At 44.5% G+C, this 23982-nt stretch overlaps 3 protein-coding genes and 1 pseudogene across 3 annotated transcripts; 1 reads left to right on the forward strand and 3 right to left on the reverse strand.

Moving 5' to 3' along the window:
- The first annotated feature begins 522 nt into the window (after window positions 1-522).
- On the forward strand, window positions 523-1188 carry LOC109777777 (uncharacterized). The gene is made up of 2 exons (XM_020336341.4): window positions 523-777; window positions 859-1188. The coding sequence occupies exons 1-2, from the start codon at window positions 635-637 to the stop codon at window positions 983-985; spliced, it is 270 nt and encodes an 89-aa protein (XP_020191930.1). The 5' UTR covers window positions 523-634; the 3' UTR covers window positions 986-1188.
- Window positions 1189-1614: 426 nt separating this feature from the next.
- LOC109777776 (receptor-like protein EIX2) lies at window positions 1615-4966 on the reverse strand. The gene has a single exon (XM_020336340.4). It carries the CDS (start codon window positions 4731-4733, stop codon window positions 1806-1808), a length of 2928 nt encoding a protein of 975 aa, XP_020191929.1. The 5' UTR covers window positions 4734-4966; the 3' UTR covers window positions 1615-1805.
- Window positions 4967-8227: 3261 nt separating this feature from the next.
- On the reverse strand, window positions 8228-11413 carry LOC109777778 (receptor-like protein EIX2). The gene has a single exon (XM_020336342.4). The coding sequence runs from the start codon at window positions 11349-11351 to the stop codon at window positions 8409-8411; it is 2943 nt and encodes a 980-aa protein (XP_020191931.2). The 5' UTR covers window positions 11352-11413; the 3' UTR covers window positions 8228-8408.
- A 6260-nt stretch (window positions 11414-17673) lies between these two features.
- Window positions 17674-22840, reverse strand: LOC109777887 (receptor-like protein EIX2; annotated as a pseudogene).
- Window positions 22841-23982: the final 1142 nt, after the last annotated feature.

A 23982-nucleotide genomic window follows, 5' to 3' on the forward strand; every position in this document is an offset into this window, starting at 1 on the left:
TAGTGGGATTAACCAGCTCAATAATGCAAAGCTCTGGCCAGTAGTGTCCTAGACAAAAGGCAATCCAAGCACTCACATAATGGCCACCCCTCTTTGTTTCTTGGACAGTTAGACAGAGAGCATGCAACATGGTTGGATGGATGGTTCAAAGTCAAACGAGCTAGCACAAGGGGCGGACGAAGGAGGAGCGAAACACACACATTTTTTATGGATGGATGGATGCTGATCTAGGAAAAGAAAGTGAAATGGAACCAAATACTCCATGAACCATTTTTTAATTCTAGATGAACCGTGTGAAGGAAAAAATAATGTAAGGAGATATAGTGAAGGTTATTTTTTGACATTATTGACCTTAATAAGTTTGTAAGAATGAACTTGGTGGCTTAGTTTTTTTTTCATTGTTGAGGGGACCTTAGTGGCTAATTTCATTTTCAGCAATGAGTGCTCTCGTTGGAAGAGTTGATCTGCGGGCCCATCATGCCGTGGGCTCATATGGTGGCCCATACGATAGGATGGCCGACGCAAAGATCGGCGAGGCCGGCCCGGAAACCTCGATGAGAGACACCCCATCATTTCCCCTCGGCAAAAAAAAAAGTACTCGTATTTCCCAGAGAAGAATCGGGAGAAGTGACCGATGGAGAAAGACACGGCGGCGACGGCGACGGCGAGGGTGTGCCGGCGGTGCAAGGCGAAGTACTCGCCGTCGGGAAACACGCCGCAGTCCTGCAGGTTCCACCCTTCCTTCTTCGTCTGCCGCCGCCACGACGACCAGAAGAGGTAGCCACTCCGATCCCCACTCTCCCATCATCAATTCGCTAGATCTCGGCCTAGTGATTGACCACGGCGACGGCTGTGCAGGTACTACGAGCTTAAGGACGGCGACCCTCCCTACGCCGCCAAGTTCTACGACTGCTGCGGCGCCGAGGACCCCGACGCCGCCGGCTGCGCCACCAGCTTCCACCTCTCCTACGACGACCCTGAGTAACGAACTAGGACTAGTATGCTTGCTTGTTCCTCTGAAGCAAACGCACTGTTCTGTTACTTTGTACAGTCAGTAGAACAAACATCCATCTGAATTTTGTGTATAAATCCTATCAGTGTTCAGAATAAAATCCTATCCTGTAATATCAGTGTTCAGAATAAAATCGTCAGAATGAATTATGGCTGTGAACAATAATTCAGAACAAATTTGCTTGTCTCCAGATGTCTGAAACCTGTGAAAATGTTTCTCTAGTGAAGAAATTGCGTGTGCGTGCAGTATAGTGTGTCATGACTGAAAGGGTAAAATTAAAATCTTTCCTTTTGAGTTTGACAGCCTTTGCACAGACTAAATTCTGGCCGTCAGAAATCCTAGTCCTATTAGAATAAACATGATGAATTGGATTCAGAGCTAAGAATGGGATGTGGCAAGAGAGTTTGTCTCAAGTTTGAACCATGTATAATATTTTTCCAGTGAAAAGTCTGAACCCTATGCATTGTTTCTCTAGTGAAGAAACTGCATCGGCGCCCAGTATAGTGTATCGAATGAAGGAATCGAGCCTTGCTTTGTGTGCGCACGGGTGTTGATCTTATAACTTTGAGCACCGGTTAATTCAGTCATTGACAAACACACTCCTGGAACAGGGGTCTTGGTGTGGCCCCTGGCATTATTGATTACAAATCAACTTTACATTTATCCAAACCCTAGTCTACAACACAATCCACAAATATGTATATGTGAACTGTATGAGTACAATACTGTAACAACATTGATACATGGTAAAATCCGCACACTCAAATGATAGCAAATGGAGAACCAAAGCGAGCTAGTGATTGGTCTCAGCTTCTGCGCCTTTTTCTCTTGTCCAGGAAGCCCAGGTTAGAACCACTTGCACATAGACCCGGTCATACAAGCTGTCGCAAACCGAGTACCAATAAACTGTCCATTTCCTCTTGAACAGGAAGGTGCAGAAGACCACCCAGATACCCATTACATATCCAGAACCCATAGCGATGAAAAACGATGCCACGTCGTTTAAATCACCATGGTGTTTTGGAGTAGATGGAATTGGCTCTGGTTGTGGACATTTATGCGAGAGAGGTGGACCACAGAGGCCTGGGTTGCCAACATAAATATATTCTGGGTCCTCAAGTGTCCGCAGTTGATCTCCTGATGGCACCTCTCCTGTCAGGTTGTTATATGACAGGTTCAAGCGGCTTAATGATGTAAGAGCCGACAAGCTTGCAGGGATTTCACCAGACAACCTATTGTGCGATAGGTCCAGCGACTCCACTTGCGCCAAGGCGCCAATATTTTCCGGAATTTTTCCACTGAAGATGTTCCATGATAGGTTCAGGCTCTTCAATTTGACAAGAGCGCTGATATCTTTGGGAATATCACCAATAATATTATTACATGATAAATCAAGGTTCACCATGTATATGACCTCTCCTGTATATAATCTCTCTTGACCCTTTGTGACAACCGTGAAATTCTCGGTATAGGTGACCAATTCATTAGGGCCATGTTCCCATTCATCATTGAAGCCAAAAGCACGATGGGATGCATCACCACCATCATCATAATTATCTCTTGTTGCTATCATCCCTTTGCAGTTAACAATAGATTTTGGTATGCTACCAGTTATATTATTGTAGGCAAGGTCCAAATACTGAAGCCTGACTAGCTTCGTCAGCTCCTCTGGAATGTGACCACAGAACATGTTCGATCGTAGTCGTAAGAAAGCCAACTGTGGCAATTTCTCCCGAATCCATGTTGGCAAAGTTCCAACGAAATGGTTGTGTGCAAGATCAAGAAAGACGAGTTCTTGGCAGTGTTGAAGAAATGAAGGAAATTCACCGGAGAGATTGTTGTTTCTTAAGCTTAGGTTAAGAATACTCATACTGGTCATGTTTGTTGTGGATGTATTAGTAGAGCAATCAGGAATTGGTCCATTTAGCTTATTTCCGGAGATATCCAATAGTATTAATGATCTCATTTTGCAAAATGAAGAGGGAATGGTGCCAGATATGGAGTTATCAAATAAAACTAGTTTCATTAGATTCGGAGTTCCAAAATCTAGTGGTAGTGGTCCATCTAATTTATTTCTACTGAGATCCAAGTCACTTAGACTAATGGGAAGCTTAGGCATTGTGCCATTGAACTGGTTAGAACCAAGATCAATTGCGGTTGCTCCCATAAATTCTATTGTAGATGGAAGAGAACCACTAATTTTGTTATGTCCCATTTTTAGAGTGTACAATGTAGAAGCCGTTATCCAAAACCAATCTGGAACCGTGTCGGATATGCTTGTGTTTGAGATATCAAGATTGTCTAGACTAGTTAGCCATCGAAGCCACGGTGGAAATTTAGGCCCGAGAAGGCATGACCGAAGTTCAATATTTGTTAGACTTGAAGGAGGAACCCATGTCGAATTCACTGTGAGGGTTAAGGAATTATCAGAGAGCCACAACCACTCCAAGCTTTCTAGTCCTGATAAATGACCTTCATGTATGAAACCATCCAAGCTGTTGTAGCCCAGGTCTAGGTAAGTTAGCTTTGTGAGCTCTCCTATCCAGAGTGGCATAGGACCGATGAGCTTGTTACGACTGATATCAAGGTAGATCAAATTGTTTAAGGGTTCTAGTTTGGTTGGTAGTCTCCCTGTCAAGTTGCTGGAAGCTAGAGACAAGTATGTCAACTTATTCCATGAACAACTAGGCAAACGCTGGAAGAATTTTGTTATACTTCCATTGATGTTGGTTTCATGTACAAAGAACTCTTCCAAGCTACATATGTTCTTCAGGTTTGACGGTATCATGCCAAAAAGGTTATTCGATGATAAATCAAGCTTTACTATCGAGGTCATATTACCAATCTCGTCCGGTAATTGGCCATAGAAACCATTCGATGAGATATATAGATACTTGAGGCTAGTCAAATCCCAAAACCAGTTGCGTGCGATATGTGTATGGAAGCCATTGGCGGAAAGGTCAAGGGTTTCAAGAAAAGTTAGATTTGAAAGCTGAAGTGAAGCAGAGCTAGTTCTAAGATTGCAATTGATAAGATGAAGAACTTTTAGAGATGGAAGCATGTTCACCACCGGAAGCCAGTGAACAATTGTAGTGAGGTTCGTGCCGCTCAGGTCCAGGTGCACAAGGGATGTTAACTGTGACAACCAGGTGATATCCATAGAGTATGTGGTATTGAAATATTCCGAGTTGAGATTTAAGTATTGTAAGTTGGAGAGATTACCCAGCTGCGGTGGTATCCTTCCTATGAAGCTTAAACTCGATAGGTCGATATATCTCAACTTGTGGAGAGAACCCAAGAACTCTGGCACTTGCACCCCATAGAACCCGTTGCAGCTAAGATCAAGATACTGTAGATGTCGTAGACCAAGCAAAGAGGAGCTGATGTTGCCTCCTAGCACTTGCGTCCACGCATCGCTGTTGAGGTCACAACCATGGCCCTGGAGATCAAGCTTGACAACATGGCTGTTTCTGGTGCTGCAATGGACGCCCTTCCATTTGCAACACTCATCACCCTTCCATGATGAAAGGAGGTATGCAGGGTCCGAGAGGCCTGCTTTGAAGCCGAGAAGTGCAGACCTCTCACTAGCGATACAGCTTGTGACCGTATGGTTTGGATGTGTGTGAGAAGATGATGATGACTGTACAAAGCTCTTGCCTCTGGTGAACAAGAGAAGGGCACCAAATATCACTATGTGGATGGAGAGTAGAACCTTGTCCATTGGTGCTTTTTCAATGGATCTATGTTCTTCTTGCTATAGGATGCAAACTCCGTGTCATGATATATATAGTGTAGATTATCCCATGGTATATATCTCGTTTTCTCTTGAAAATAAATGAGAAACTTTAAGCATAGTATAACTGAGATTCCTGCGACACTGACCTGACAGAAATGTGACTACCCCTGGAGAAGAAATTTGAACCGGTGAAAAGGACACTGGTGGCCGTTCTAGATCGTATTCTGTTCACATGGTCAGCAAGTTGCCTTTCTTTTTCTTGGAGTACTGATTGATGGAAGTAATGAGCGCAACAGCATGCTTCTTCCGTTCGTAGAGTACCGTTGATATGGTTTCCAATATGCATATTAGATCGCTATTTTTTTATAGATATTTAAGTAGAAGTTTTTATATTCTATATTCATGACAAACTTGCTAATAGATGTTTCATCTTGTCAATCTAATTTGTCTGTGCATATTAATTAGTATATAGTCACATTTAGAAAAGCTTGACTGCACAGTACAAGTATATATTAATTAGTATATAGTTTGTATCTTTTAGTTTTTCAGCTTATACAAGTATATATTTGGTCTGCATATTAGTACCGTCTAGCGAGCACCCGAACGACGACTTGGACCTGACGACTTAGATCTCATGACTTGGAATTCCAGACGACCGAGACATCGATTAATTGACTCAAAATGATGGTAAGGTGTCACCAAAAGTGCCTTGCCAGATGTGTTGTTTTCGTCCCCTTCTATTCTTCACATGCACCCCACCATACCAACAAAGGCAGAATTTGTTTGTGTGAAAGCGTCTGAACCCTTGGTATTATTTGTTTCTCTGGTGAATAAATTGTGTCTGAACGCAGCATGTCTGAACCCTGAGCATTATTTGTTTCTCCGCTGAGCGAATTGTGTCTGGACGCAGAAAGTGAAAGCATCAAATTGAGTGATTCAGATCAGTTCTTGCGTTGTACGCCTGTAAGTTCGGCCATTGTGGCTTGTTGGTTTTGGGTAATTACTATCTATTAGTATAGTCACAAGTTAGAAAAGCTTGACCGCATACTAACATAGTTGGTGTCTTGTAATTTTTCAGAATATCCAAGCATACTGACAGAAAGGACTAACGAGTACAGGAACGATGACTTGACTTCCAAACGATTGAGGCATGAATTGACTCAAATGGATGGAAAGGTGACACCGAAAGCGTGTTGCCAACTGCGTCATTCTCACCTTCGTCGGTTCTTCCCGTGCACCGCACAGTACCTGATGAGGCGAAATTGGTTTGTCTGAAAACGTCTGAACCCGGGACGTCGACTTTGGTCAGATGACTTGGAATTCCAGGCGATTGAGGCATCAATTGACTCAAATGGATGGTAAGGTGTCACTGAAAGTGCCTTCCAGATGCGTCGTTTTCGCCCGGGCCCGCGCACCTCACCGTACGCGACGAGGCAAAATTGGTTTGTGTGAAAACTTGTGAACCCCGAGCATTGTTTGTTTCTCTTGTGAATAAATCATGTCTGAACGCAGCAAGTGAAAGCATCAATTTGGGTGATGCTGATCAATCCTTGTTTTCCTTTTTTGCAGTTGTAGTACTCGAGCAGCCCTCCCGATCGAATTAATTGTGCACAAGGAATTACTTGTTCTTCTGCCTGTGATCGATCTACAAGTCCAGTGTCATGGTCGTCTCCTCTGAAACAAAAGTGGTGTCCCGGCTGTGCGAAAACTGAAAAGAAAGTTTGAACCCTGTCAGTCATCTGGATTGTGTGTAGAAATCAGGGTTCAGAATAAAATCATATCCTGCAACATCACTCGTGTTCGACACCCTGTAATATCAGGGTTCAGAATAAAATCGTCAGAACAAATTCTGGGTGTGAGCAATCCTACCTGAACAGACAAGCTGCATTTGCATTCAGGCGATTTTGCTTGTCTGAATAAGTCTGAAACCTGTACAATAATGTGTTTCTCTAGTGCAGTATAGTGTGTCGACTGAAGGGTAAATAAATCCTTTCCTCTTTTGTTTTACACCCTTTGCACAGACTAAATTCTGGCCGTCAGGAAATTCTAGTTCTATCTGATTCAGAGCTTAGAATTTGCACATACTAAATTCTGGCCGTCAGAAATTCTAGTTCTATTTGATTCAGAGCTTAGAATGAGATGAGGCAAGTATAATATTTCTCCAGTAAATGTCTGAAGCCTGTACATTGTTTCTCTAGTGAAGAAACTATGTCCGCGCCAAGTATAGTGCATGAAGTGAAGGAAAAAAAATCGAGCCTTGCTTTGTGTGTGCACGGGTGTTCAACTTATAACTTTGGGCAAGGTTAATTCAGGAATGGACAGTTTGACACACACACACCCAGAACAGGGGACTTGGTGTGGCCCCTGGCATTATTCATTACAAATCAACTTTACATATCCAAACCATAGTCTACAACACAATCCACAAAAGTACAATACTTTAACAACGTTAGTACATGGCAAAAATCGCACACTCAAATTATACATGGGAATATTGTGATAACATTGTTAATAGTATCTGCTCCCTCTGTAAATAAATATAAGATCGTTTAGATCACTAATATTTCTTTACAGAGAGAGTATCACTTACGTAATCGTGTTTGAAATTTGCACAAACTTGATTATGTCTGTGGGTAATTCTATGCCTACCTGAACAGACATGACACGTTTGCATCCAGGCAAATTGGTTTGTCCGAAGTTTGAAACCTGTAAAGTGTTTCTCAAGTGAACAAGTATAGAGTCGGCGTAGTAAAATCCTGCCCTGTAAGGTCACTCGTGTTTCACACCCTTTGCAAGGCCTGAAGAACACACCTATCCTACCCTGTCATAAACTCTGGCTGTCATAAATCCTACTCCTGTCTGAGCACACCTGATGAATTGCTCAACACCAGTTAATTTAGGCCTTGACACACACACCCGAAACAGGGGACTCCTTACAGCCCCCTGGCATTACTCATTATACAACGACATTACATACTCAAACCTCACTCCACAACATAATCCTCAAAGAACACATCTGTGAAGAGTACTACTACAATGAGTACTTTAGTAACATCCATAATTCAAGGTAAACTACTTGAAGAAGTTTGAACCATGTATAATATTTCTCCGGTGAATAGTGTTAAACCTGTACATTGTTACTCTAGTGAAGAAACTGTTTCCACCTCTTCTACGACGGTCGACGACCCCAAGTAAAGAGCTAACTAGTAGGCTTACCTGTTCCTCTTCTGAATAAACATGATGAACTGGATTCAGAGCTTAGAATGAGATTTGGCAAGTTTGTTTGTCTGAACCATGTATAATGTTTCTCTACTGAAAAGTCTGAACCCTCTATATTGTTTCACATGTGAAGAAACTGTGTTGGCGCCCAATGTGAAAGAATAGAGCTTTGCTTTGTGCGTGGCTGTGGGCGTTCAACTTATAACTCTGGGCATCGGTTAATTCAGGCATTGACACACACACACCCCCGAAACAGGGGATTTGTTGCTGCCCCTGGCACTATTTTCATTAGATATCAACTTTACATACCCAAACCTTGGTTTATACGGCACAATCTTCAAACATGTATATCTGAACTGTACTAGTACAATACTTACACATCATTGATACATGGTAAAATCCCCATACTCTGCATAGTACCAAACAGAGAACCAGAGGTATCTAGCAATCGGTCTCGGCTTCTGCAGTTTTTTCTTTTGTCCAAGAAGACCAGGTAACGGCCACTTGTACATAGACCCAATCATACAAGCTGTCACAGACCGAGTACCAATTAACTCTCCATTTCCTCTTGAACAAGAAGATGCAGAAGACTACCCAGATGCCCATTACGTATCCAGAACCCATAGCAAAGAAAAATGAAACCTCATTGGTTACGTCGTCATGGTGTTCTCGAGTAGCTGTACTTCGCTTGGGTTGTGAACAATTCTTTGAGAGAGGAGGTCCACAAAGGCCTGAGTTACCAATGTAAATATATTCTGGATCCTTGAGTGTTTGAAGTTGATCTCCAGATGGTACCTCTCCCGTCAGGTTGTTATAGGACAGGTTCAACCAACTTAATGACATAAGAGCTGATAAGCTTGGAGGGATTTCACCAGACAACTCATTGTTGGATAGGTCGAGTGACTCAACTTGCACCAAGGCACCAATGTTCTCTGGAATTTTTCCACTGAATGTGTTCCATGATAAATTCAGGTTCTTCAATTCGACAAGAGTGCCTATTTCTTCTGGAATGTCACCACTAATGTTATTACAGGATAAATCAAGATTCACCATATACATGATCTCTCCTGTATATAATCTCTCTTGACCCTTTGTGACTACCATGACATTCTCGGTATAGGTGAAATCATTCAGGCCCATTGACCATCCATAACCGAGAGCACTATAAACTGCATAATCATAATCATCTCTTGTTGCTATCATCCCTTTGCAGTTAACAATAGATTTTGCTATGCTCCCTGTTAAGTTATTGTAGGCAAGATCCAAATGCTGAAGATTAACTAGCTTTGTAAGCTCCTCTGGAATGTGACCATAAAACATATTTGATCGCAGCCGTAAGAAAGCCAAATATGGCAATTTCTCCTGAATCCATGTTGGCAAAGTCCCAAAGAAATGGTTGTGTGAAAGATCAAGAAAAATGAGTTTTTGGCAGTATTGGAGAAATGAGGGGAATCCACCCGAGAGGTTGTTGTTTCTGAGGCTTAGATTAAGAATATTAAGACTATTCATGTTTTTTTTGGATGTAGAGCAATCAGGCATTGTTCCGGTTAGCTTATTTTTGGACATGTCCAACAGAAGTAGTGATCTCAGTTTGCACAACGAAGAGGGAATGGAGCCAGAGATGGAGTTGTCAAATAGAATGAGTGTTACAAGCCTCGGTGCTCCAAAGTCTAATGGTAATGGCCCAACTAAATTATTTCCACTAAGATACAAATCCGTCAGATTAATGGGAAGCTTAGGTATTGGACCATTGAACTGGTTAGAACTGAGATCAATTGCAGTTGCTCTCATAAATTCCATTGTAGATGGTAAATAGCCGCTAATATTGTTATGTCGCATATTTAGAGTTTTCACTGTGGAAGCCAACGTCCAAAACCAATCCGGCACCGTGTCAGATATGCTCGTGTTTGAGATATCAAGATTGTCTAGACGTGTTAGCCATCTTAGCCACAATGGAAATTTAGGCCCGAGAAGGCATGACCGAAGTGCAATATTTGTTAGACTGGAAGGAGGAACCCATGTGGAATTCATTGTGAGGGTTAAGTAATTATTAGACAACCACAAATACTCTAAGCTTTCTAGGCCTGATAGATGACCTTCATGTATGAAGCCCTCCAGTTTATTGTCGCTCAGGTCCAATTTAATTATCTTTGTGAACTTTCCTATCAATAGTGGCACATGACCAGTGAGCTTGTTCATACCAAGATAAAGGTTCCTCAGATTGCTCAAGGGTTCTAATTTGGTTGGTCGGATTCTTGTGAAATTGTTGGAAGGTTGATGCATGTATTTCAACTTATTCCTTGAGCAACTAGGCAAGCGTAGGAAGAACTCTGTTATGCTTCCACTCATGCTGTTGTTACCTACATCAAATTCTTCCAAGCTACATAGGTTCTTCAGGTTTGATGGTATCATGCCCACAAGGTAATTTGATCCCAAATCAAGCTCTACTATGGAGGTCAGATTACCTATCTTGTCCGGAAGTTGGCCATAGAAACCATTGCCTCCAATATCTAGATACTTGAGGCTAGTTAAACCCCAAAACCAGTTGGGTGTGATGTGTCTAGGCAAGCTATTGTAGTAAAGGGCAAGTGTTTCAAGAGATGTCAGGTTTGAAAGTGGAAGTGAAGCAGGGCTAGTTCTAAGATCACAACTTCTAAGAGAAAGAACGTTCAGAGATGGAAGCATGGCCACAACCGGAAGCCAGTGAACAATTGTACTGAGGTTTGTGCCGCTCAGGTCCAGGTACTCAAGGGAAGTTAACTTTGACAACCAGGTGATATCCTTGGAGTACGTGCCAGCAGCATAGGCGAGATTTAAGTATCGTAAGTTGGAGAGATTACCCAGCTGCGGCGGTGTCCTTCCAATGAAGCTTGAGTACGACAGGTCGATGTACATCAACTTGTGGAGAGAATCCAGGAACTCAGGTACTTGCACCCCATAGAACCCATTGCAACTGAGGTCGAGATACTGTAGATGTCGCAGGCCAAGCACCGAGGAGCTAATGTTTCCTCCTAGCACCTTCCATCTCACATCTCTGGGGAAGTCGTCACAACCAAAGCCCCAGAGATCGAGCTCGACGACATGGCTGTTTCTGCTGCTGCAAATAACGCCCTCCCATTTGCAGCAGTCATCGCCCTTCCATGATGAAAGGAGGTTTCCAGGGTCCAAGAGGCCTGCTTTGAAGCCAATGAGCGCAGACCTCTCATCGGCGATACAGCCGGTGGCCGTGTCGTTTGGATGCGAAGATGATGAGGATGACTCTACAAAGCCCTTTCCTTGGATGAGCAAGAGAAGGGCACCTAGTAGCACTATGTGGATTTTGGAGAGTAGGAACTTGTCCATCGGTGCTTTTTCCATGGATCTACGCTCTTCTTGCTGTAGCATACACACACGCCATTTGTTTGTTATATACAGTGGATATTATTCTACAATATACGTTTCATTTTCTCCTGAAAACGAAGGAAAATCTCGAAGTGTCATATTATAGAGATTTCTGTGATGCTGACCTGCCATAAATTTGAGGACAACTTAGAGGAGAAATTTCTACAGGTGAAAAGGATACTGTCGGTCATTCTAGACCGAATTCCGTCCAGGTTCAGCAAGTGTACGTCCTCTCCTTTTCTTTTAAGATACTGCAGTTTCCAAGCATTTCCAAATCACCGAGACTGCTGACTGACTGAGGAGCACAGCAATGACGAGCTGGGCAGGGCCTCCGGCCGTATCCTATGAGAAGTGAGTGAAAGCACCAGGGCCACGTACATACCTCAAGGTGAGTGATGCAGATCAATTATTGATTTTCAGTAGTGAGTAGTCCTTGAAAACTGAATAAAACTGTTGCTTATTGATGATTTGGTGTGGCATACAAGAGTATATAAGAGGGTACAAACCGACTTGGGGTAGGGGTACAAAACTGACTTGGACTAGAAGTCATATACCATAATGACTACTCTAACATCCCCCCGCAGTATCAACGGCAGGCTCGACGACGTTGAGACTGAAACAGATATCTTAAAACGGCTTAGTAGGCAGTGCCTTGGTGAAAATGTCAGCAAACTGAGCCGTAGAGGGAACATGAAGCACCAGAACCTGACCAAGAGCAACCTTTTCACGAACAAAATGAATATCAATCTCAATATGCTTTGTGCGTCGGTGTTGAACTGGATTGCTGGTCATGTAGACTGCTGATATGTTGTCACAGTAGACAATAGTGGCCTGCTCAATAGGCCTGTGTAGCTCGGAGAGTAACTGCCGAATCCAGATTGTATCTGCAACGGCATGTGCCACAGCGCGATACTCAACCTCGGCCGACGAACGTGAGACTGTAACCTGTCTTTTCGAAGACCAAGAAATCAAATTGTTACCAAGAAAAACACAAAAACCGGAAGTGGACCTTCGAGTGTCAGGACAACCAGCCCAGTCTGCATCAGAGTATGCGGTAAGCGAGTTTGGAGAAGAATTATTGAGGTGGAGACCATGATTGAGAGCTCCTTTTAAATACCGAAGAATGCGTTTAACATGATTATAGTGAGGAACCCGGGGATCATGCATATAGAGACATGCTTGTTGAACAGCAAAAGAGATTTCAGGACGAGTAATGGTGAGATATTGGAGAGCACCTGTTAGGCTACGATAGAGAGTAGGATCGGAAAAGGGTTCACCGGTAGCCGAAAGTTTAAAACTAGTATCGATAGGAGTGCGAGATGATTGACAGTCAAGCATACCAGCACGATTAAGAAGATCAAGAATATACTGGCGTTGGGAAAGAAAAAGGCTGGAGGAATCTCGAATAACAACAATGCCTAAGAAATGATGAAGGAGTCCTAGGTCAGTCATAGAAAATTCAGATCTAAGAAGAGAGACAATATGATCTAAGAACTTTTGAGAGGAGGCGGTAAGGATGATATCATCTACATAGAGAAGTAAATAGGCAGTGTCAGAAGTTTGATGATACACAAAAAGAGAGGTGTCGGAGAGAGATGGAGTGAAGCCTATTGTTTGAATGAAGGAGGAGAAGCGTTGAAACCAAGCTCGTGGGGCCTGTTTAAGACCGTAGAGAGATTTCTGAAGAAGACATACATGAGTTGGAAATGATGGATTTTCAAAACCCAGAGGTTGCTGGCAGTAGACAGTTTCTTGAAGGGAACCATGGAGGAAAGCATTTTTAACATCAAGTTGGTGAATGGGCCATGAAGAGGAGACAACAACACTAAGAACGGTGCGAATGGTGCTAGGTTTAACAACAGGAGAGAAGGTTTCTTCGTAATCAATTCCTTGTTGCTGAGAAAAGCCACGACAAACCCACCTGGCTTTATATCGTGAGAGGCTCCCATCGGAGTGGAACTTTTGGCGAAAAATCCATTTGCCAGAAACAATATTTGTATTGGGAGGACGAGGAACAAGTTGCCAGGTGTTGTTTTGAAGTAAAGCATTATATTCTTCTTGCATGGCAGCGGCCCAATTGGGATCAAGTAGAGCAGTTTTGTAATTCTTTGGAAGAGAAGTGAGAGATACGGAGGTATGAAGGTTTAGGCGGTCTTGGGGTTGATGAAATCCTGATTTGGCCCTAGTACGCATGCGATGATCATTAATCGGGGCTGCTGTAGGAATAACACGAGGGGGTAAGGTGGGTACTGGTGAGTCCGGCGCAGCGGAAGAGTCGGACAAAGGAGTAGGGCTGGATGGTGGAGTGGGAGCAGGGCTGGGTGGTGGAGTGGGAGTAGGGGCCGGGGGTGTTGGGGAGGGAGCAGGGGTCGGGGGTGTTGGGGACGTCTCGGGTGGGGTGAGTGTATGGTTGGGATTGGCTATGGTGGGTGTTAATGGTGGTGGTGATAAGTTGTGTTCGGCAGGTAGGGGAGTATATAGTTGGAAAGGACGGGGAGAGGGGGTGTTTGCGGAGCTAGGGGTGTTGGATGGTGTAGTAGTGCGTTGTGAGAAAGGAAAAATGTGCTCAGCAACGTGACATGACGAGAGACATGAACGTGTCCGGTGTGAAGGTCGAGACAGCGATAGCCTTTGTGCTCGTCAGAGAAGCCGAGAAAAGCACATGGGATAGAGCGTGGTGACAATTTATTTGCAGAAGTGGCGTAGGCATTGGGAAAACAGAGACAACCAAAAACACGAACCGCGGAGTAGTCGGGGTGGGAAAGAAAGAGGGAATAATAGGGAGTAGTGTTGGGTTTAGTTTTAGAAGGTCGAATATTTAGAAGGAAGGTGGCCATGTGTAGGGCTTCAGCCCAAAACTTGGGAGGCATAGATGATTGAATGAGGAGAGTGCGAACTATATCATTGAGAGTGCGAAGAGAGCGTTCTACTTTACCATTTTGAGGGGAGGTGTAGGGACATGATAATCTAAGCAGGATGCCATGTTGTAAGAAGAAAGTACGATTTTTAATGTTATCAAACTCGCGACCATTGTCACATTGGATAAAGCGAATTGGGAGGAAGAAGTGAACAGACACATAGCGTTGAAAATTAAGGAAAAGAGAATGGACCTCGGATTTGTTGCGTAGAGGAAAAGTCCAGACAAAGTGGGTGAAATCATCTAGGATAACAAGGTAGTATTTAAAACCCGAAACACTTGCAATGGGAGAGGTCCATAAATCACAATGTATTAATTTAAAGGGATAAGTGCTACAAGAACTAGAGAAACTAAAGGGAAGACGCACATGTTTGCCTAATTGACAAGACTCGCAAAACACAGAATTATGAGAGTCCCTATTACATGGTATGGTAAATTCACTAAGCATAGAAGCTAAGATGGCGGGGTTGGGATGGCCCAAGCGACGATGCCAGAGATCGACAGAGGCCAGCATGGATGTTGGAGGGGTGGCGGCAGGAACTCCATTAAGAGAATAAAGATCACCGGAGCTATTGAAGCGAGCGATCTCGGCCTTGGTCAGGTAATCCTTCACAGATAAACCAAAAGGGTCAAATTCAGCCGAAACTAGATTGTCGCAAGTAAATTGGCGAACAGAGATAAGATTTTTAATGAGGGTGGGTGCAACTAGAACATCGCGAAGTAAAAGAGGTTTGGTGGAAGAGGGAAGTTGAGCCTGACCAACACAATATATAGGAATAGATGATCCATCTCCAAGGATAATGGAAGGGAAAGGAGATTTAGTGCAAGAAGATAACCAATTACTAGATGCAGACATATGACTAGATGCCCCTGAATCAAACATCCAATCCGTACCTGAGTTTCCTTGTGCAGCAAAGTTATTCATGGCCTGGAGAAAGGCAGCTTGATCCCAGCTCGGCGTTGCAGGTGAGGGTGGCGTCGGAAGCAGTGCTGGCGGATACGATGGTGAAGGCAGTAGGGCCGGCTGGGGAGTGTAGTAGGCATTGGTCGGCTGTGGTGGGGGTGGCGTCGGGAGCAGGGCCGGCTGAGGTGTGTAGTAGGCGCCGCCGTCGGTGCTGTAATGACCATAAGGAGCATACGTCGGGGCGGCGTGATAGGCATTGGCCGGCTGTCGGGGGTTGAGAACCCCGGGAGCACCAGTAGGCGGCCGAAGGCCGGGTTGCCAGGCACCTGAGTATGCCGGCGGAGCACCGAGGGTGGACGGAGCGGACCAGGGCATGGGCCATGCTTGAACAAGCCCCGTCCAAGGATCATGAGGAGGCCGCCATGCAACCGCAGATGGAGCACTGGTGGGTGGTGCAGGACTCGGTGCTGGTGATGTCGTAGGCGGAACCGAACGAGTGGACGGCGGCCTGTAGATAGGGTTTTTGCCGCGGTAGTTCGGACTAGGACGCCAGCCTGGGGACGGCCCGGCGGCAGGAGCCGGCCTGGAAGGCGGCGCTGGTGTAGACGACAGAGGAGGACGAGCCGCCGCAGCATGAAAGACCTTGGGGCGAGAGTCCTTGCGAGCTTGTGTTTCCGCCGCGAGTTGTAGCAAGGAACGAACTTCAGCGAAGGTAGGAGGGGGCCGTATCATCGGTATGAACGAGGCTTGCTTGTCAAAGTCTTTGCTGAGGCCGACGACGACGATATTGATTAGCTGTGAGTCGCTAACTGTATCGCCGAGTTCGCGGAGCTCATCACCAATGGTCTTAACGCGCTGGCAGAACAGGTTCACCGGGGCGTCTCCTTGCACCATATTGCGAAGCTCGGAATGGAGAGCGTTTTTCCGAGCGTCGGTGTTGCTTTGGAAGAGCTGACGGAGGGAGTGCCAGATGTTGGCAGCGGTGGCGCCGTCGTGATCGAGCATGTTGAAGATCTCGGTGGTGATGCGGGTGTAGAACCACTGGACGATCGCGAGATCGTCTTTCAACCATTGCGGATCGTCGGGGCGGGGAAGACAGTTGGCGGCGACATGCGAGCGCAGGTTGCGGCGGCCGAGGTGGAGATCGAAGAGATGTCTCCAATGGTAGTAGTTGTGGGCGGCGAGATCAAGAACTATGGGGATGTAGGGGCTGACGTCGGAGATTGTGTCAGCAAGAGATATTGGTGCGGCGAGGATGGGTGCAGGGTAGTTTTGTGGAGCTATGGTGAGGGCCGAGAGAGAAGCGGCCGCGGCTTTGGCAGCCTTGGCGATGAGTGCGGCCCAGCGCTCGAAGTAGCCGGGCGGCGGCGGCGGTGGCGTTGGCGGAGCCATACCCTAAACCCTGGGACCGGTATCTGATACCATGAAAGCTGAATAAAACTGTTGCTTATTGATGATTTGATGCGGCATAGAAGAGTATATAAGAGGGTACAAACCGACTTGGGGTAGGGATACAAAACTGACTTGGACTAGAAGTCGTATACCATAATGATTACTCTAACAGTCCTTTCAAATTATTTGCGCACAACGAATGAGCTCATCAGGCAAGCATCATTTCTTTTGCGGTTCAGTGGTTGCGATTGCGATGGATGTGCACAATCAATCAACCTCTTTGATCCTGAATTTCATGAACCTGCTATTTACAACGACACAGCAAAGTTGATTGATGAACTGTCATTCACTCACTCACTTGCAGAAAAGAGAGGCTCAAGGACGGCGACACGCCGTACATGGCCAGGTTCTATGACTCCTGCGGCGCCGAGGACCCCGCCGCCGCCGGGTGCGCCACCGCCTTCCACCCCTCCTACGACGACCCCGAGTAAAGAGCCAACCAACTACTAGTACTACGCTTACCTGTTCCTCTTCTGCCAGTGCCTCCTCTATAACAAACGCAGTGTTCTACATGTCTAGCCTGTGACTCTGCACATTAAATCAAACACCGTGCAAGTGATCTCGATTGAGTGAAGAATTCAAACAGTGCAATCAACATAAAAAATCCTGTCATGCAGTAGTCTCACTTGTGTTTCACTATCTGCACAAACTTAATTGTGGTTCATTCAGGCAAGTTAGTTTGTGATGAAAGAATCTGCTGAAACTGAAGTAATTGCGGCTGCGCCCAGTATAGTGCGTGGGGTGAAAGAATCGACAAAGTAAATTCACTTGTGTTTGACACCCTTTGCACATACTTAATTATGGCTGTCAAAAGTCTGAGCCCTATTTGAACAGACATGATGGGTTGGATACAGAGCTTGAGAACAAGATGTGGCAAAACTAGCTTGTCTGAAAAACTCCGAAACCGTGCATTGTTTCCTTAGGGAAGAAACTGTGTTTGTGCAGCGAATGAAAGCGTCGAGCTTCGCTGCTGCCTGTGGCTGCACACCTTATACAGCTTTCGTGGCTTATAACAACTTCACACATTGACACACACACCCAGAACAGGGGACTTGGTGCTGCCCCTGCCATTATTCATTGCACATCAACTTACATATCAAAAGCTTACTTTACAGCATAATCCTCAAATTTATGTATCTGTGAGCAGTACTTAATAACAACGATACATGTAAAGCCACACACTCTACATAATACTAAATGAAGAACCAGAGAGCTAGTTGCCACTCTCAGCTTCTGCAATTGTTTCTCTTGTCCAGGAAGCCCAGGTAACGACCACCAGCACATAGACCCAGTCATAAAACTTGTCGCAGACGGAGTACCACTTAACTCTCCATTTCCTCTTGAACAAGAAGGTGCAGAAGACTACCCAGACGCCCATTACATGTCCAGAACCCATAGCGATGAAAAACGATGCCACGTCGTTCAAATCTTCATGGTGTTCTTGAGTAGCTGGAATTGGCTCCAGCTGTGAACATTTCTGTGGCAGAGAAGGACCGCAGAGGCCCGGGTTGCCAATATAAATATATTCAGGGTCCTCAAGCGTTTGCAGTTGATTCCCTGATGGCACCTCTCCTTTCAGGTTGTTGTAGGACAGGTTCAACCGACTCAATGATGTGAGAGCCAATAAGCTTGGAGGGATTTCACCAGACAACTCATTGTGTGATAGGTCGAGTGACTCCACTTGCGTCAAGACGCCAATATTCTCTGGAATTTTTCCATTGAATGTGTTCCATGACAAGTTCAGGTTCTTCAGTTTGACAAGAGCGCTGATTTCTTCGGGAATATCACCAATAAGATTGTTACAGGATAAATCAAGGTTCACCATATATACGACTTCCCCTGTATATAATCTCTCTTGACCCTTTGTGACTACCGCGGAATTCTCGGTATAGGTGAAATCAAGACTAAGTAATCCTTCATAAAATAAAGCAAAATGAATTGCAGAATATTCATAACCCTTATCTCTCGTTAGTATCATCCCTTTGCAGTTACCAATCCATTTTGGTATGTTGCCTGTTAGGTTATTGTAGGCAAGGTCCATGTACTGAAGATTAACTAGCTTTGTAAGCTCCTCTGGAATGTGACCTTAAAACATATTGGACCGTAGTCTTAAGAAAGCCAAATCTGGCAATTTGTCCCAAATCCATGCTGGTAAAGTCCCAAAGAAATGGTTGTGTGCAAGGTCGAGAAAGAGGAGTTGTCGGCAGTATCGGAGAAATGAAGGAAAATCACCTGAGAGGAGGTTGTTTCTCAAGCTTAGATTAATAATACTCATATTTTTTATGTTTGTTGTGGATGTATCGGCAGAGCAATCAGGAATAGATCCTGATAGCTTATTTTCAGAAATATCCAACAGGCGTAGTAAACGCAGTTTGCACAAAGAAGAGGGAATGGTGCCAGAGATGGAGTTGTTAAATAGAATAAGTGTTTGTAGATTTGGTGCTCCAAAATCTAGTGGTAGTGGCCCGTCTAAATTATTCCTACTAAGATCCAAGTACAATAGAGTGATGGGAAGCTTAGGTATTGGGCCACTCAAGTTGTTAGAACTAAGATCGACTGCAACTGCTCTCATAAGTTCAATTGTATATGGCAGAGAACCGCTAATTTGGTTTTGTCGCATATTCAGATAGTCCAACGTGGAAGCCATTATCCAAAACCAATCTGGCACCGTGTTAGATATGCTTGTGTTGAGATATCAAGATATACTAGGCGCGTTAGCCATCTAAGCCACAATGGGAATTTCGGCCCGAGAAGGCATGAACGAATTTCAATATCTGATAGATTGGAAGAAGGAACCCACGCCGGATTCACTTTGAGGGCTATAGAGTTATAAGACAGCCACAACTTCTCCAAGCTTTCTAGGCCGGATAAATGACCTTCATGTATCAAACCAGAGAGGTTATTATAGCTCAGGTCCAGATCAATTAGCTTTGCGAGATCTCCTATCCATAGTGGCAAAGGACCGGTGAGATCGTTAAAGCTGAGATCGAGGCTGATCAGATTGCTTAACGGTTCTAGTTTGGTTGGTAGGCTTCCTGTCAAATTGCTCACAGGCAGAGATATGTGTGTCAACCTATCCCATGAACAACTAGGCAAGCGTTGGAATAATTCTGTTATCCTTCCGTTGATGTTATTTTCGCCTACAAGGAATTCTTCCAAGCTACATAGGTTCTCCAGGTTTGATGGTATCATGCCCACAAGGTTATTCCCTGATAAATCAAGCGTTACTATCGAGGTCATATTACCTATCCCATCCGTGAATCGGCCATAGAATTGATTATCTGCGATATTTAGATACTTAAGGCTAGTTATGTTGGCAATTATGATAGGAAGGGCTAAGGAAGCTGGTCAAGTGGGTGGCCTGGTTCCTCACCTCGTTGATGGAGGTGTGTCCATCCTTCAGTACGCCGATGATACAATCATCTTTATGGAGCATGACTTGGCAAAAGTGAGAAATATGAAGCTGGTGTTATGCCTATTTGAACAATTGACCGGGTTAAAGATTAACTTTCACAAAAGCGAGTTGTTCTGCTTTGGTAGAGCCAAAGACGAACAAGAGGCATATAGGCAATTGTTTGGGTGTGATTTGGGGGCTTTACCTTTCACATACTTAGGAATACCAATCCACCATCGTAGGCTGACAAACAGAGAATGGAAGGGCAAGCTCATGTCATACGGAGGCCGATTAATTCTGATAAATTCGGTTCTCACGAGTATGCCTATGTTTCTTTTGTCGTTCTTCGAAGTCCCAGTTGGAGTAAGGAAAAGACTGGACTTTTATCGATCACGATTCTTTTGGCAGGGTGATGAACTAAAACGAAAATACCGTCTAGCCAAATGGGATATCATCTGTAGACCGAAAGACCAAGGGGGCCTTGGTATCGAGAATCTTGAAGTTAAGAACAAATGTCTTCTCAGTAAGTGGCTGTGGAAGTTATCTAGTGAGACTGATGCTACTTGAGCGCAAATTCTCCGTAGCAAGTATCTTCAGACCAAAACTTTGTCTCAGGTGACAGTAAGGCCGACTGACTCACCTTTTTGGAAAGGGCTTATGAAAGTCAAATTATCCCTGTTTAATAGGACAAAGTTTATTGTTGGTAACGGTGCTAGTACGCGATTCTGGGAGGATACTTGGCTCGGAGACACACCCCTAGCCATCCAATACCCGTCTTTGTATCGTATTGTTCAACGACGTGAGGTGTTCGTTGCAACGGTATTTCAATCTATCCCCCTTAATATTCAGTTCAGAAGGGTACTAGTGGGCAATCGTTGGGAAGAACGACTCCGTCTAGTAAGTAGACTGATGGAGGTTCATCTTTCTCAACAACCCGGTGAATTACGCTGGAAGCTTACTAGGTCCGGAGTATTTTCAGTTAAATCAATGTATGTTGATGTTATCAATTCAAACCCGATTCCTAGTTCCAAACATGTTTGGGCTGTCAAAGTTCTTTTGAAAATCAAAGTGTTTATGTGGTTTGTCCATAAACAAGTTATTTTAACCAAGAACAACTTGACAAAGCGTAATTGGACAGGACCTACTAGGTGTAGTTTCTGAGATCGGGATGAGACGATCAAACATCTTTTTCTTGATTGCCAGCTAGCCAAAGTTTTATGACGGAGGGTCCATATTGCTTTTAATATTACTCCACCGAATTCTGTCAACACGTTATTTGGAACATGGCTTAACGGGATAGAGCCCGATTTAGCGAGACATATTCGCGTAGGAGTCCGCGCCTTGTTGTGGGCTCTCTGGAATTGCAGAAATGATTTGTTTTTTAACAGGACAACACGCATTCATTTTTTGCAGGTTATTTTTCGAGCCACGGCGTTGATCCGTTCGTGGTCGCTACTCACTCCGACGGAGGCCAGGGAGCGTTTGGTTACTGGATCTATCCGCTGGGAGATGGTAGCTCGGGATATCTTCAACCGGTTTGGATGGTGGTCATGTAATAGGATAGACAATTAGTTTACCTATCTATCTTTTTGCCCGCCGGTTGTGGTGTCCTTTATTTGGCTAGTTTGTCTTCTAGCTTTTTTGGCTCTGTGTGAGCTCTCTCTTTTTTATTTTTATTTGGAGACTTTAAGACCTTGTTGGAACCTATTTATTTGTTTAATAAGAGGGCCGTATGCATCGTTCTGATGCAGAGGCCGGGGAGTCCCCTTTTCAAAAAAAAAAACTCCTAAAACCAGTTGGGTGTGATATATGTACGGAAGTTATTGGCAGAAAGGTCTAGTCTTTCAAGAGATGTCAGATTTGAAAGCTGAAGTAATCCAGAGCTAGTTCTAAGGAAACAATTGCGGAGGTAAAGAACTTTCAGAGATGGAAGCATGTTCATCACCGGAAGCCAGTGCACAACTGTACTGAGGTCCACAAAGGTCAGGTCTAGGTGCTCAAGGGAAGTTAACCGTGACAGCCAGGTGATACCATTGGAGTATGTATTAGAAGCGAGATTTAAGTACCGTAGGCTGGAGAGATTTCCCAGCTGCGGTGGTATCCTTCCCGTGAACATTGACATAGATAGGTCGATGTATCTCAACTTGTGGAGAGAACCTATGAACTTTGGTATTTGCACCCCATCGAACCCATTGCAGCTGAGGTTGAGATACTTTAGTTGTTGCAAACCAAGCAACGAGGAGCTGATGTTGCCTCCCAGCACTTGCGTCATCGTATCGTCATTATGGTCGCAACCATGGCCCGGGAGATCGAGCTTGACAACGTGGTTGTTTCTGCTGCTACAGTAGACACCCTTCCATTTGCAGCAGTCATCACCCTTCCACGATGAAAGGAGGTTCGCAGGGTCCAAGAGGCCTGCTTTGAAGCCGACAAGCGCGGATCTCTCGTGGGCGATACAGCCGGTGACTGTATCGTTTAGATGGCAACATGATGATGATGATGATGATGATGATTCTATAAACCCCTTTCCATGGGTGAGCAAGAGAAGGGCAGCTAATATCGCTACGTGAATGTGGGAGAGTAGAAGCTTGTCCATTGGTGCTTTTGCCATGGATATATGTTTCTTCTTGATGTAGGGTACAAACCGCGTGGTTTGCTATAAATTGTGTATATTATCCAACAATATACGCTTCATTTCCTGATGCTGACCTATCATAAATGTGAGTACATCTTGGAGGAGAAAAATCTCGAAGAGTCGTATTATTGCGATTTCTCTGATGCCGACCAGCCATAAATGTGAGTACAGCTTGGAGGAGAGATTTCTACAGGTGAAAAGGATACGGTAAGTCATTCTAGGCCGAATTCCCGTCCAGGTTCAGTGAGTGTATTCTCCAAGCATCTCAAAATGAGTGAGACTGCTGACTGAATGAGGAGCACAGCAAACGACGACCTGGGTATGATGACTTGGAATTCCAGGCATCAAGGTTGTTTTCGCGTTGCCGTATACGGCAGGGCCTCCGGCCATACCTTCTGGGAAGTGAATGAAAGCATCAGAACCACATACATACCTCAAGGTGAGTGATGCAGATCATATCCTCTCGAATTATATATTTGTGCACACGTTGACGCCCCAGAGTAACCAACCAACTAGTACGCTTGATTCTGTCACTATGTACAGTAGTTAAAAAGAACCAACCAACATAATAAAAATCCTATCCTGTAACACCAATTGTGTTTGACACTCTTGCACAAACTAAATTCTGGTTGAGAGTAATCCTAGTCCTATCTTTCTGAACAAACATGGTGACTATGCATTTATTTCAGTAAAATTTGTTTGACTGAACAAGTCCGAAACCTGTACTAGTGTCAGCGCCCAGTATAATGCGTCGAGTGATTTGATCTTCACAATAAAACCGTTTTGCTACAATTTCCTTTGTGTTTGACACTCTTTTACATAGTAAATTCTGTCTCTCGGAAACCCTAGTCCTATCTGAACAGACACCAGAGATATGGGTTGGATTCAGAGATATGCCAAATTAGTTCACATGAAGAAGTCTGGACCCCTGTACGATGTTTCCCTAGGGATATGCGAAATCACGTCCACGCCCGGCATAGTTCATCGATAGAAAGAATCAACATAGTAAAATCCTACACTGTAATATCACTTGTGCAGACTAAATTATCTATGTCAGAAATCTTAGCCGGAGTCGCATGTGGTAAATTAGTTTCTGAAAAAGTCTGAACCCCGACACCCCGTGCGTTGTTTCCCTAGGTAAGAAAATGTCTCTGCGCCCAGTATAGTGCAGCGAATGAAAGTGTCGAGTTAGGTCTGCGTGCGCAAACCCAGCCAAAGGCTGCTGCCTGTGGCTGTTCACCTTATACAACCTTAATTTGTGGTACTAGCTTAAAACTTCGGCACGCACGCCGACAACCGTTGCAAACTTTGGCCACCAGTTAACTTCACAGA

Source organism: Aegilops tauschii, chromosome 5 (assembly GCF_002575655.3).
Source record: "Aegilops tauschii subsp. strangulata cultivar AL8/78 chromosome 5, Aet v6.0, whole genome shotgun sequence".
NCBI lineage: Eukaryota > Viridiplantae > Streptophyta > Magnoliopsida > Poales > Poaceae > Aegilops > Aegilops tauschii.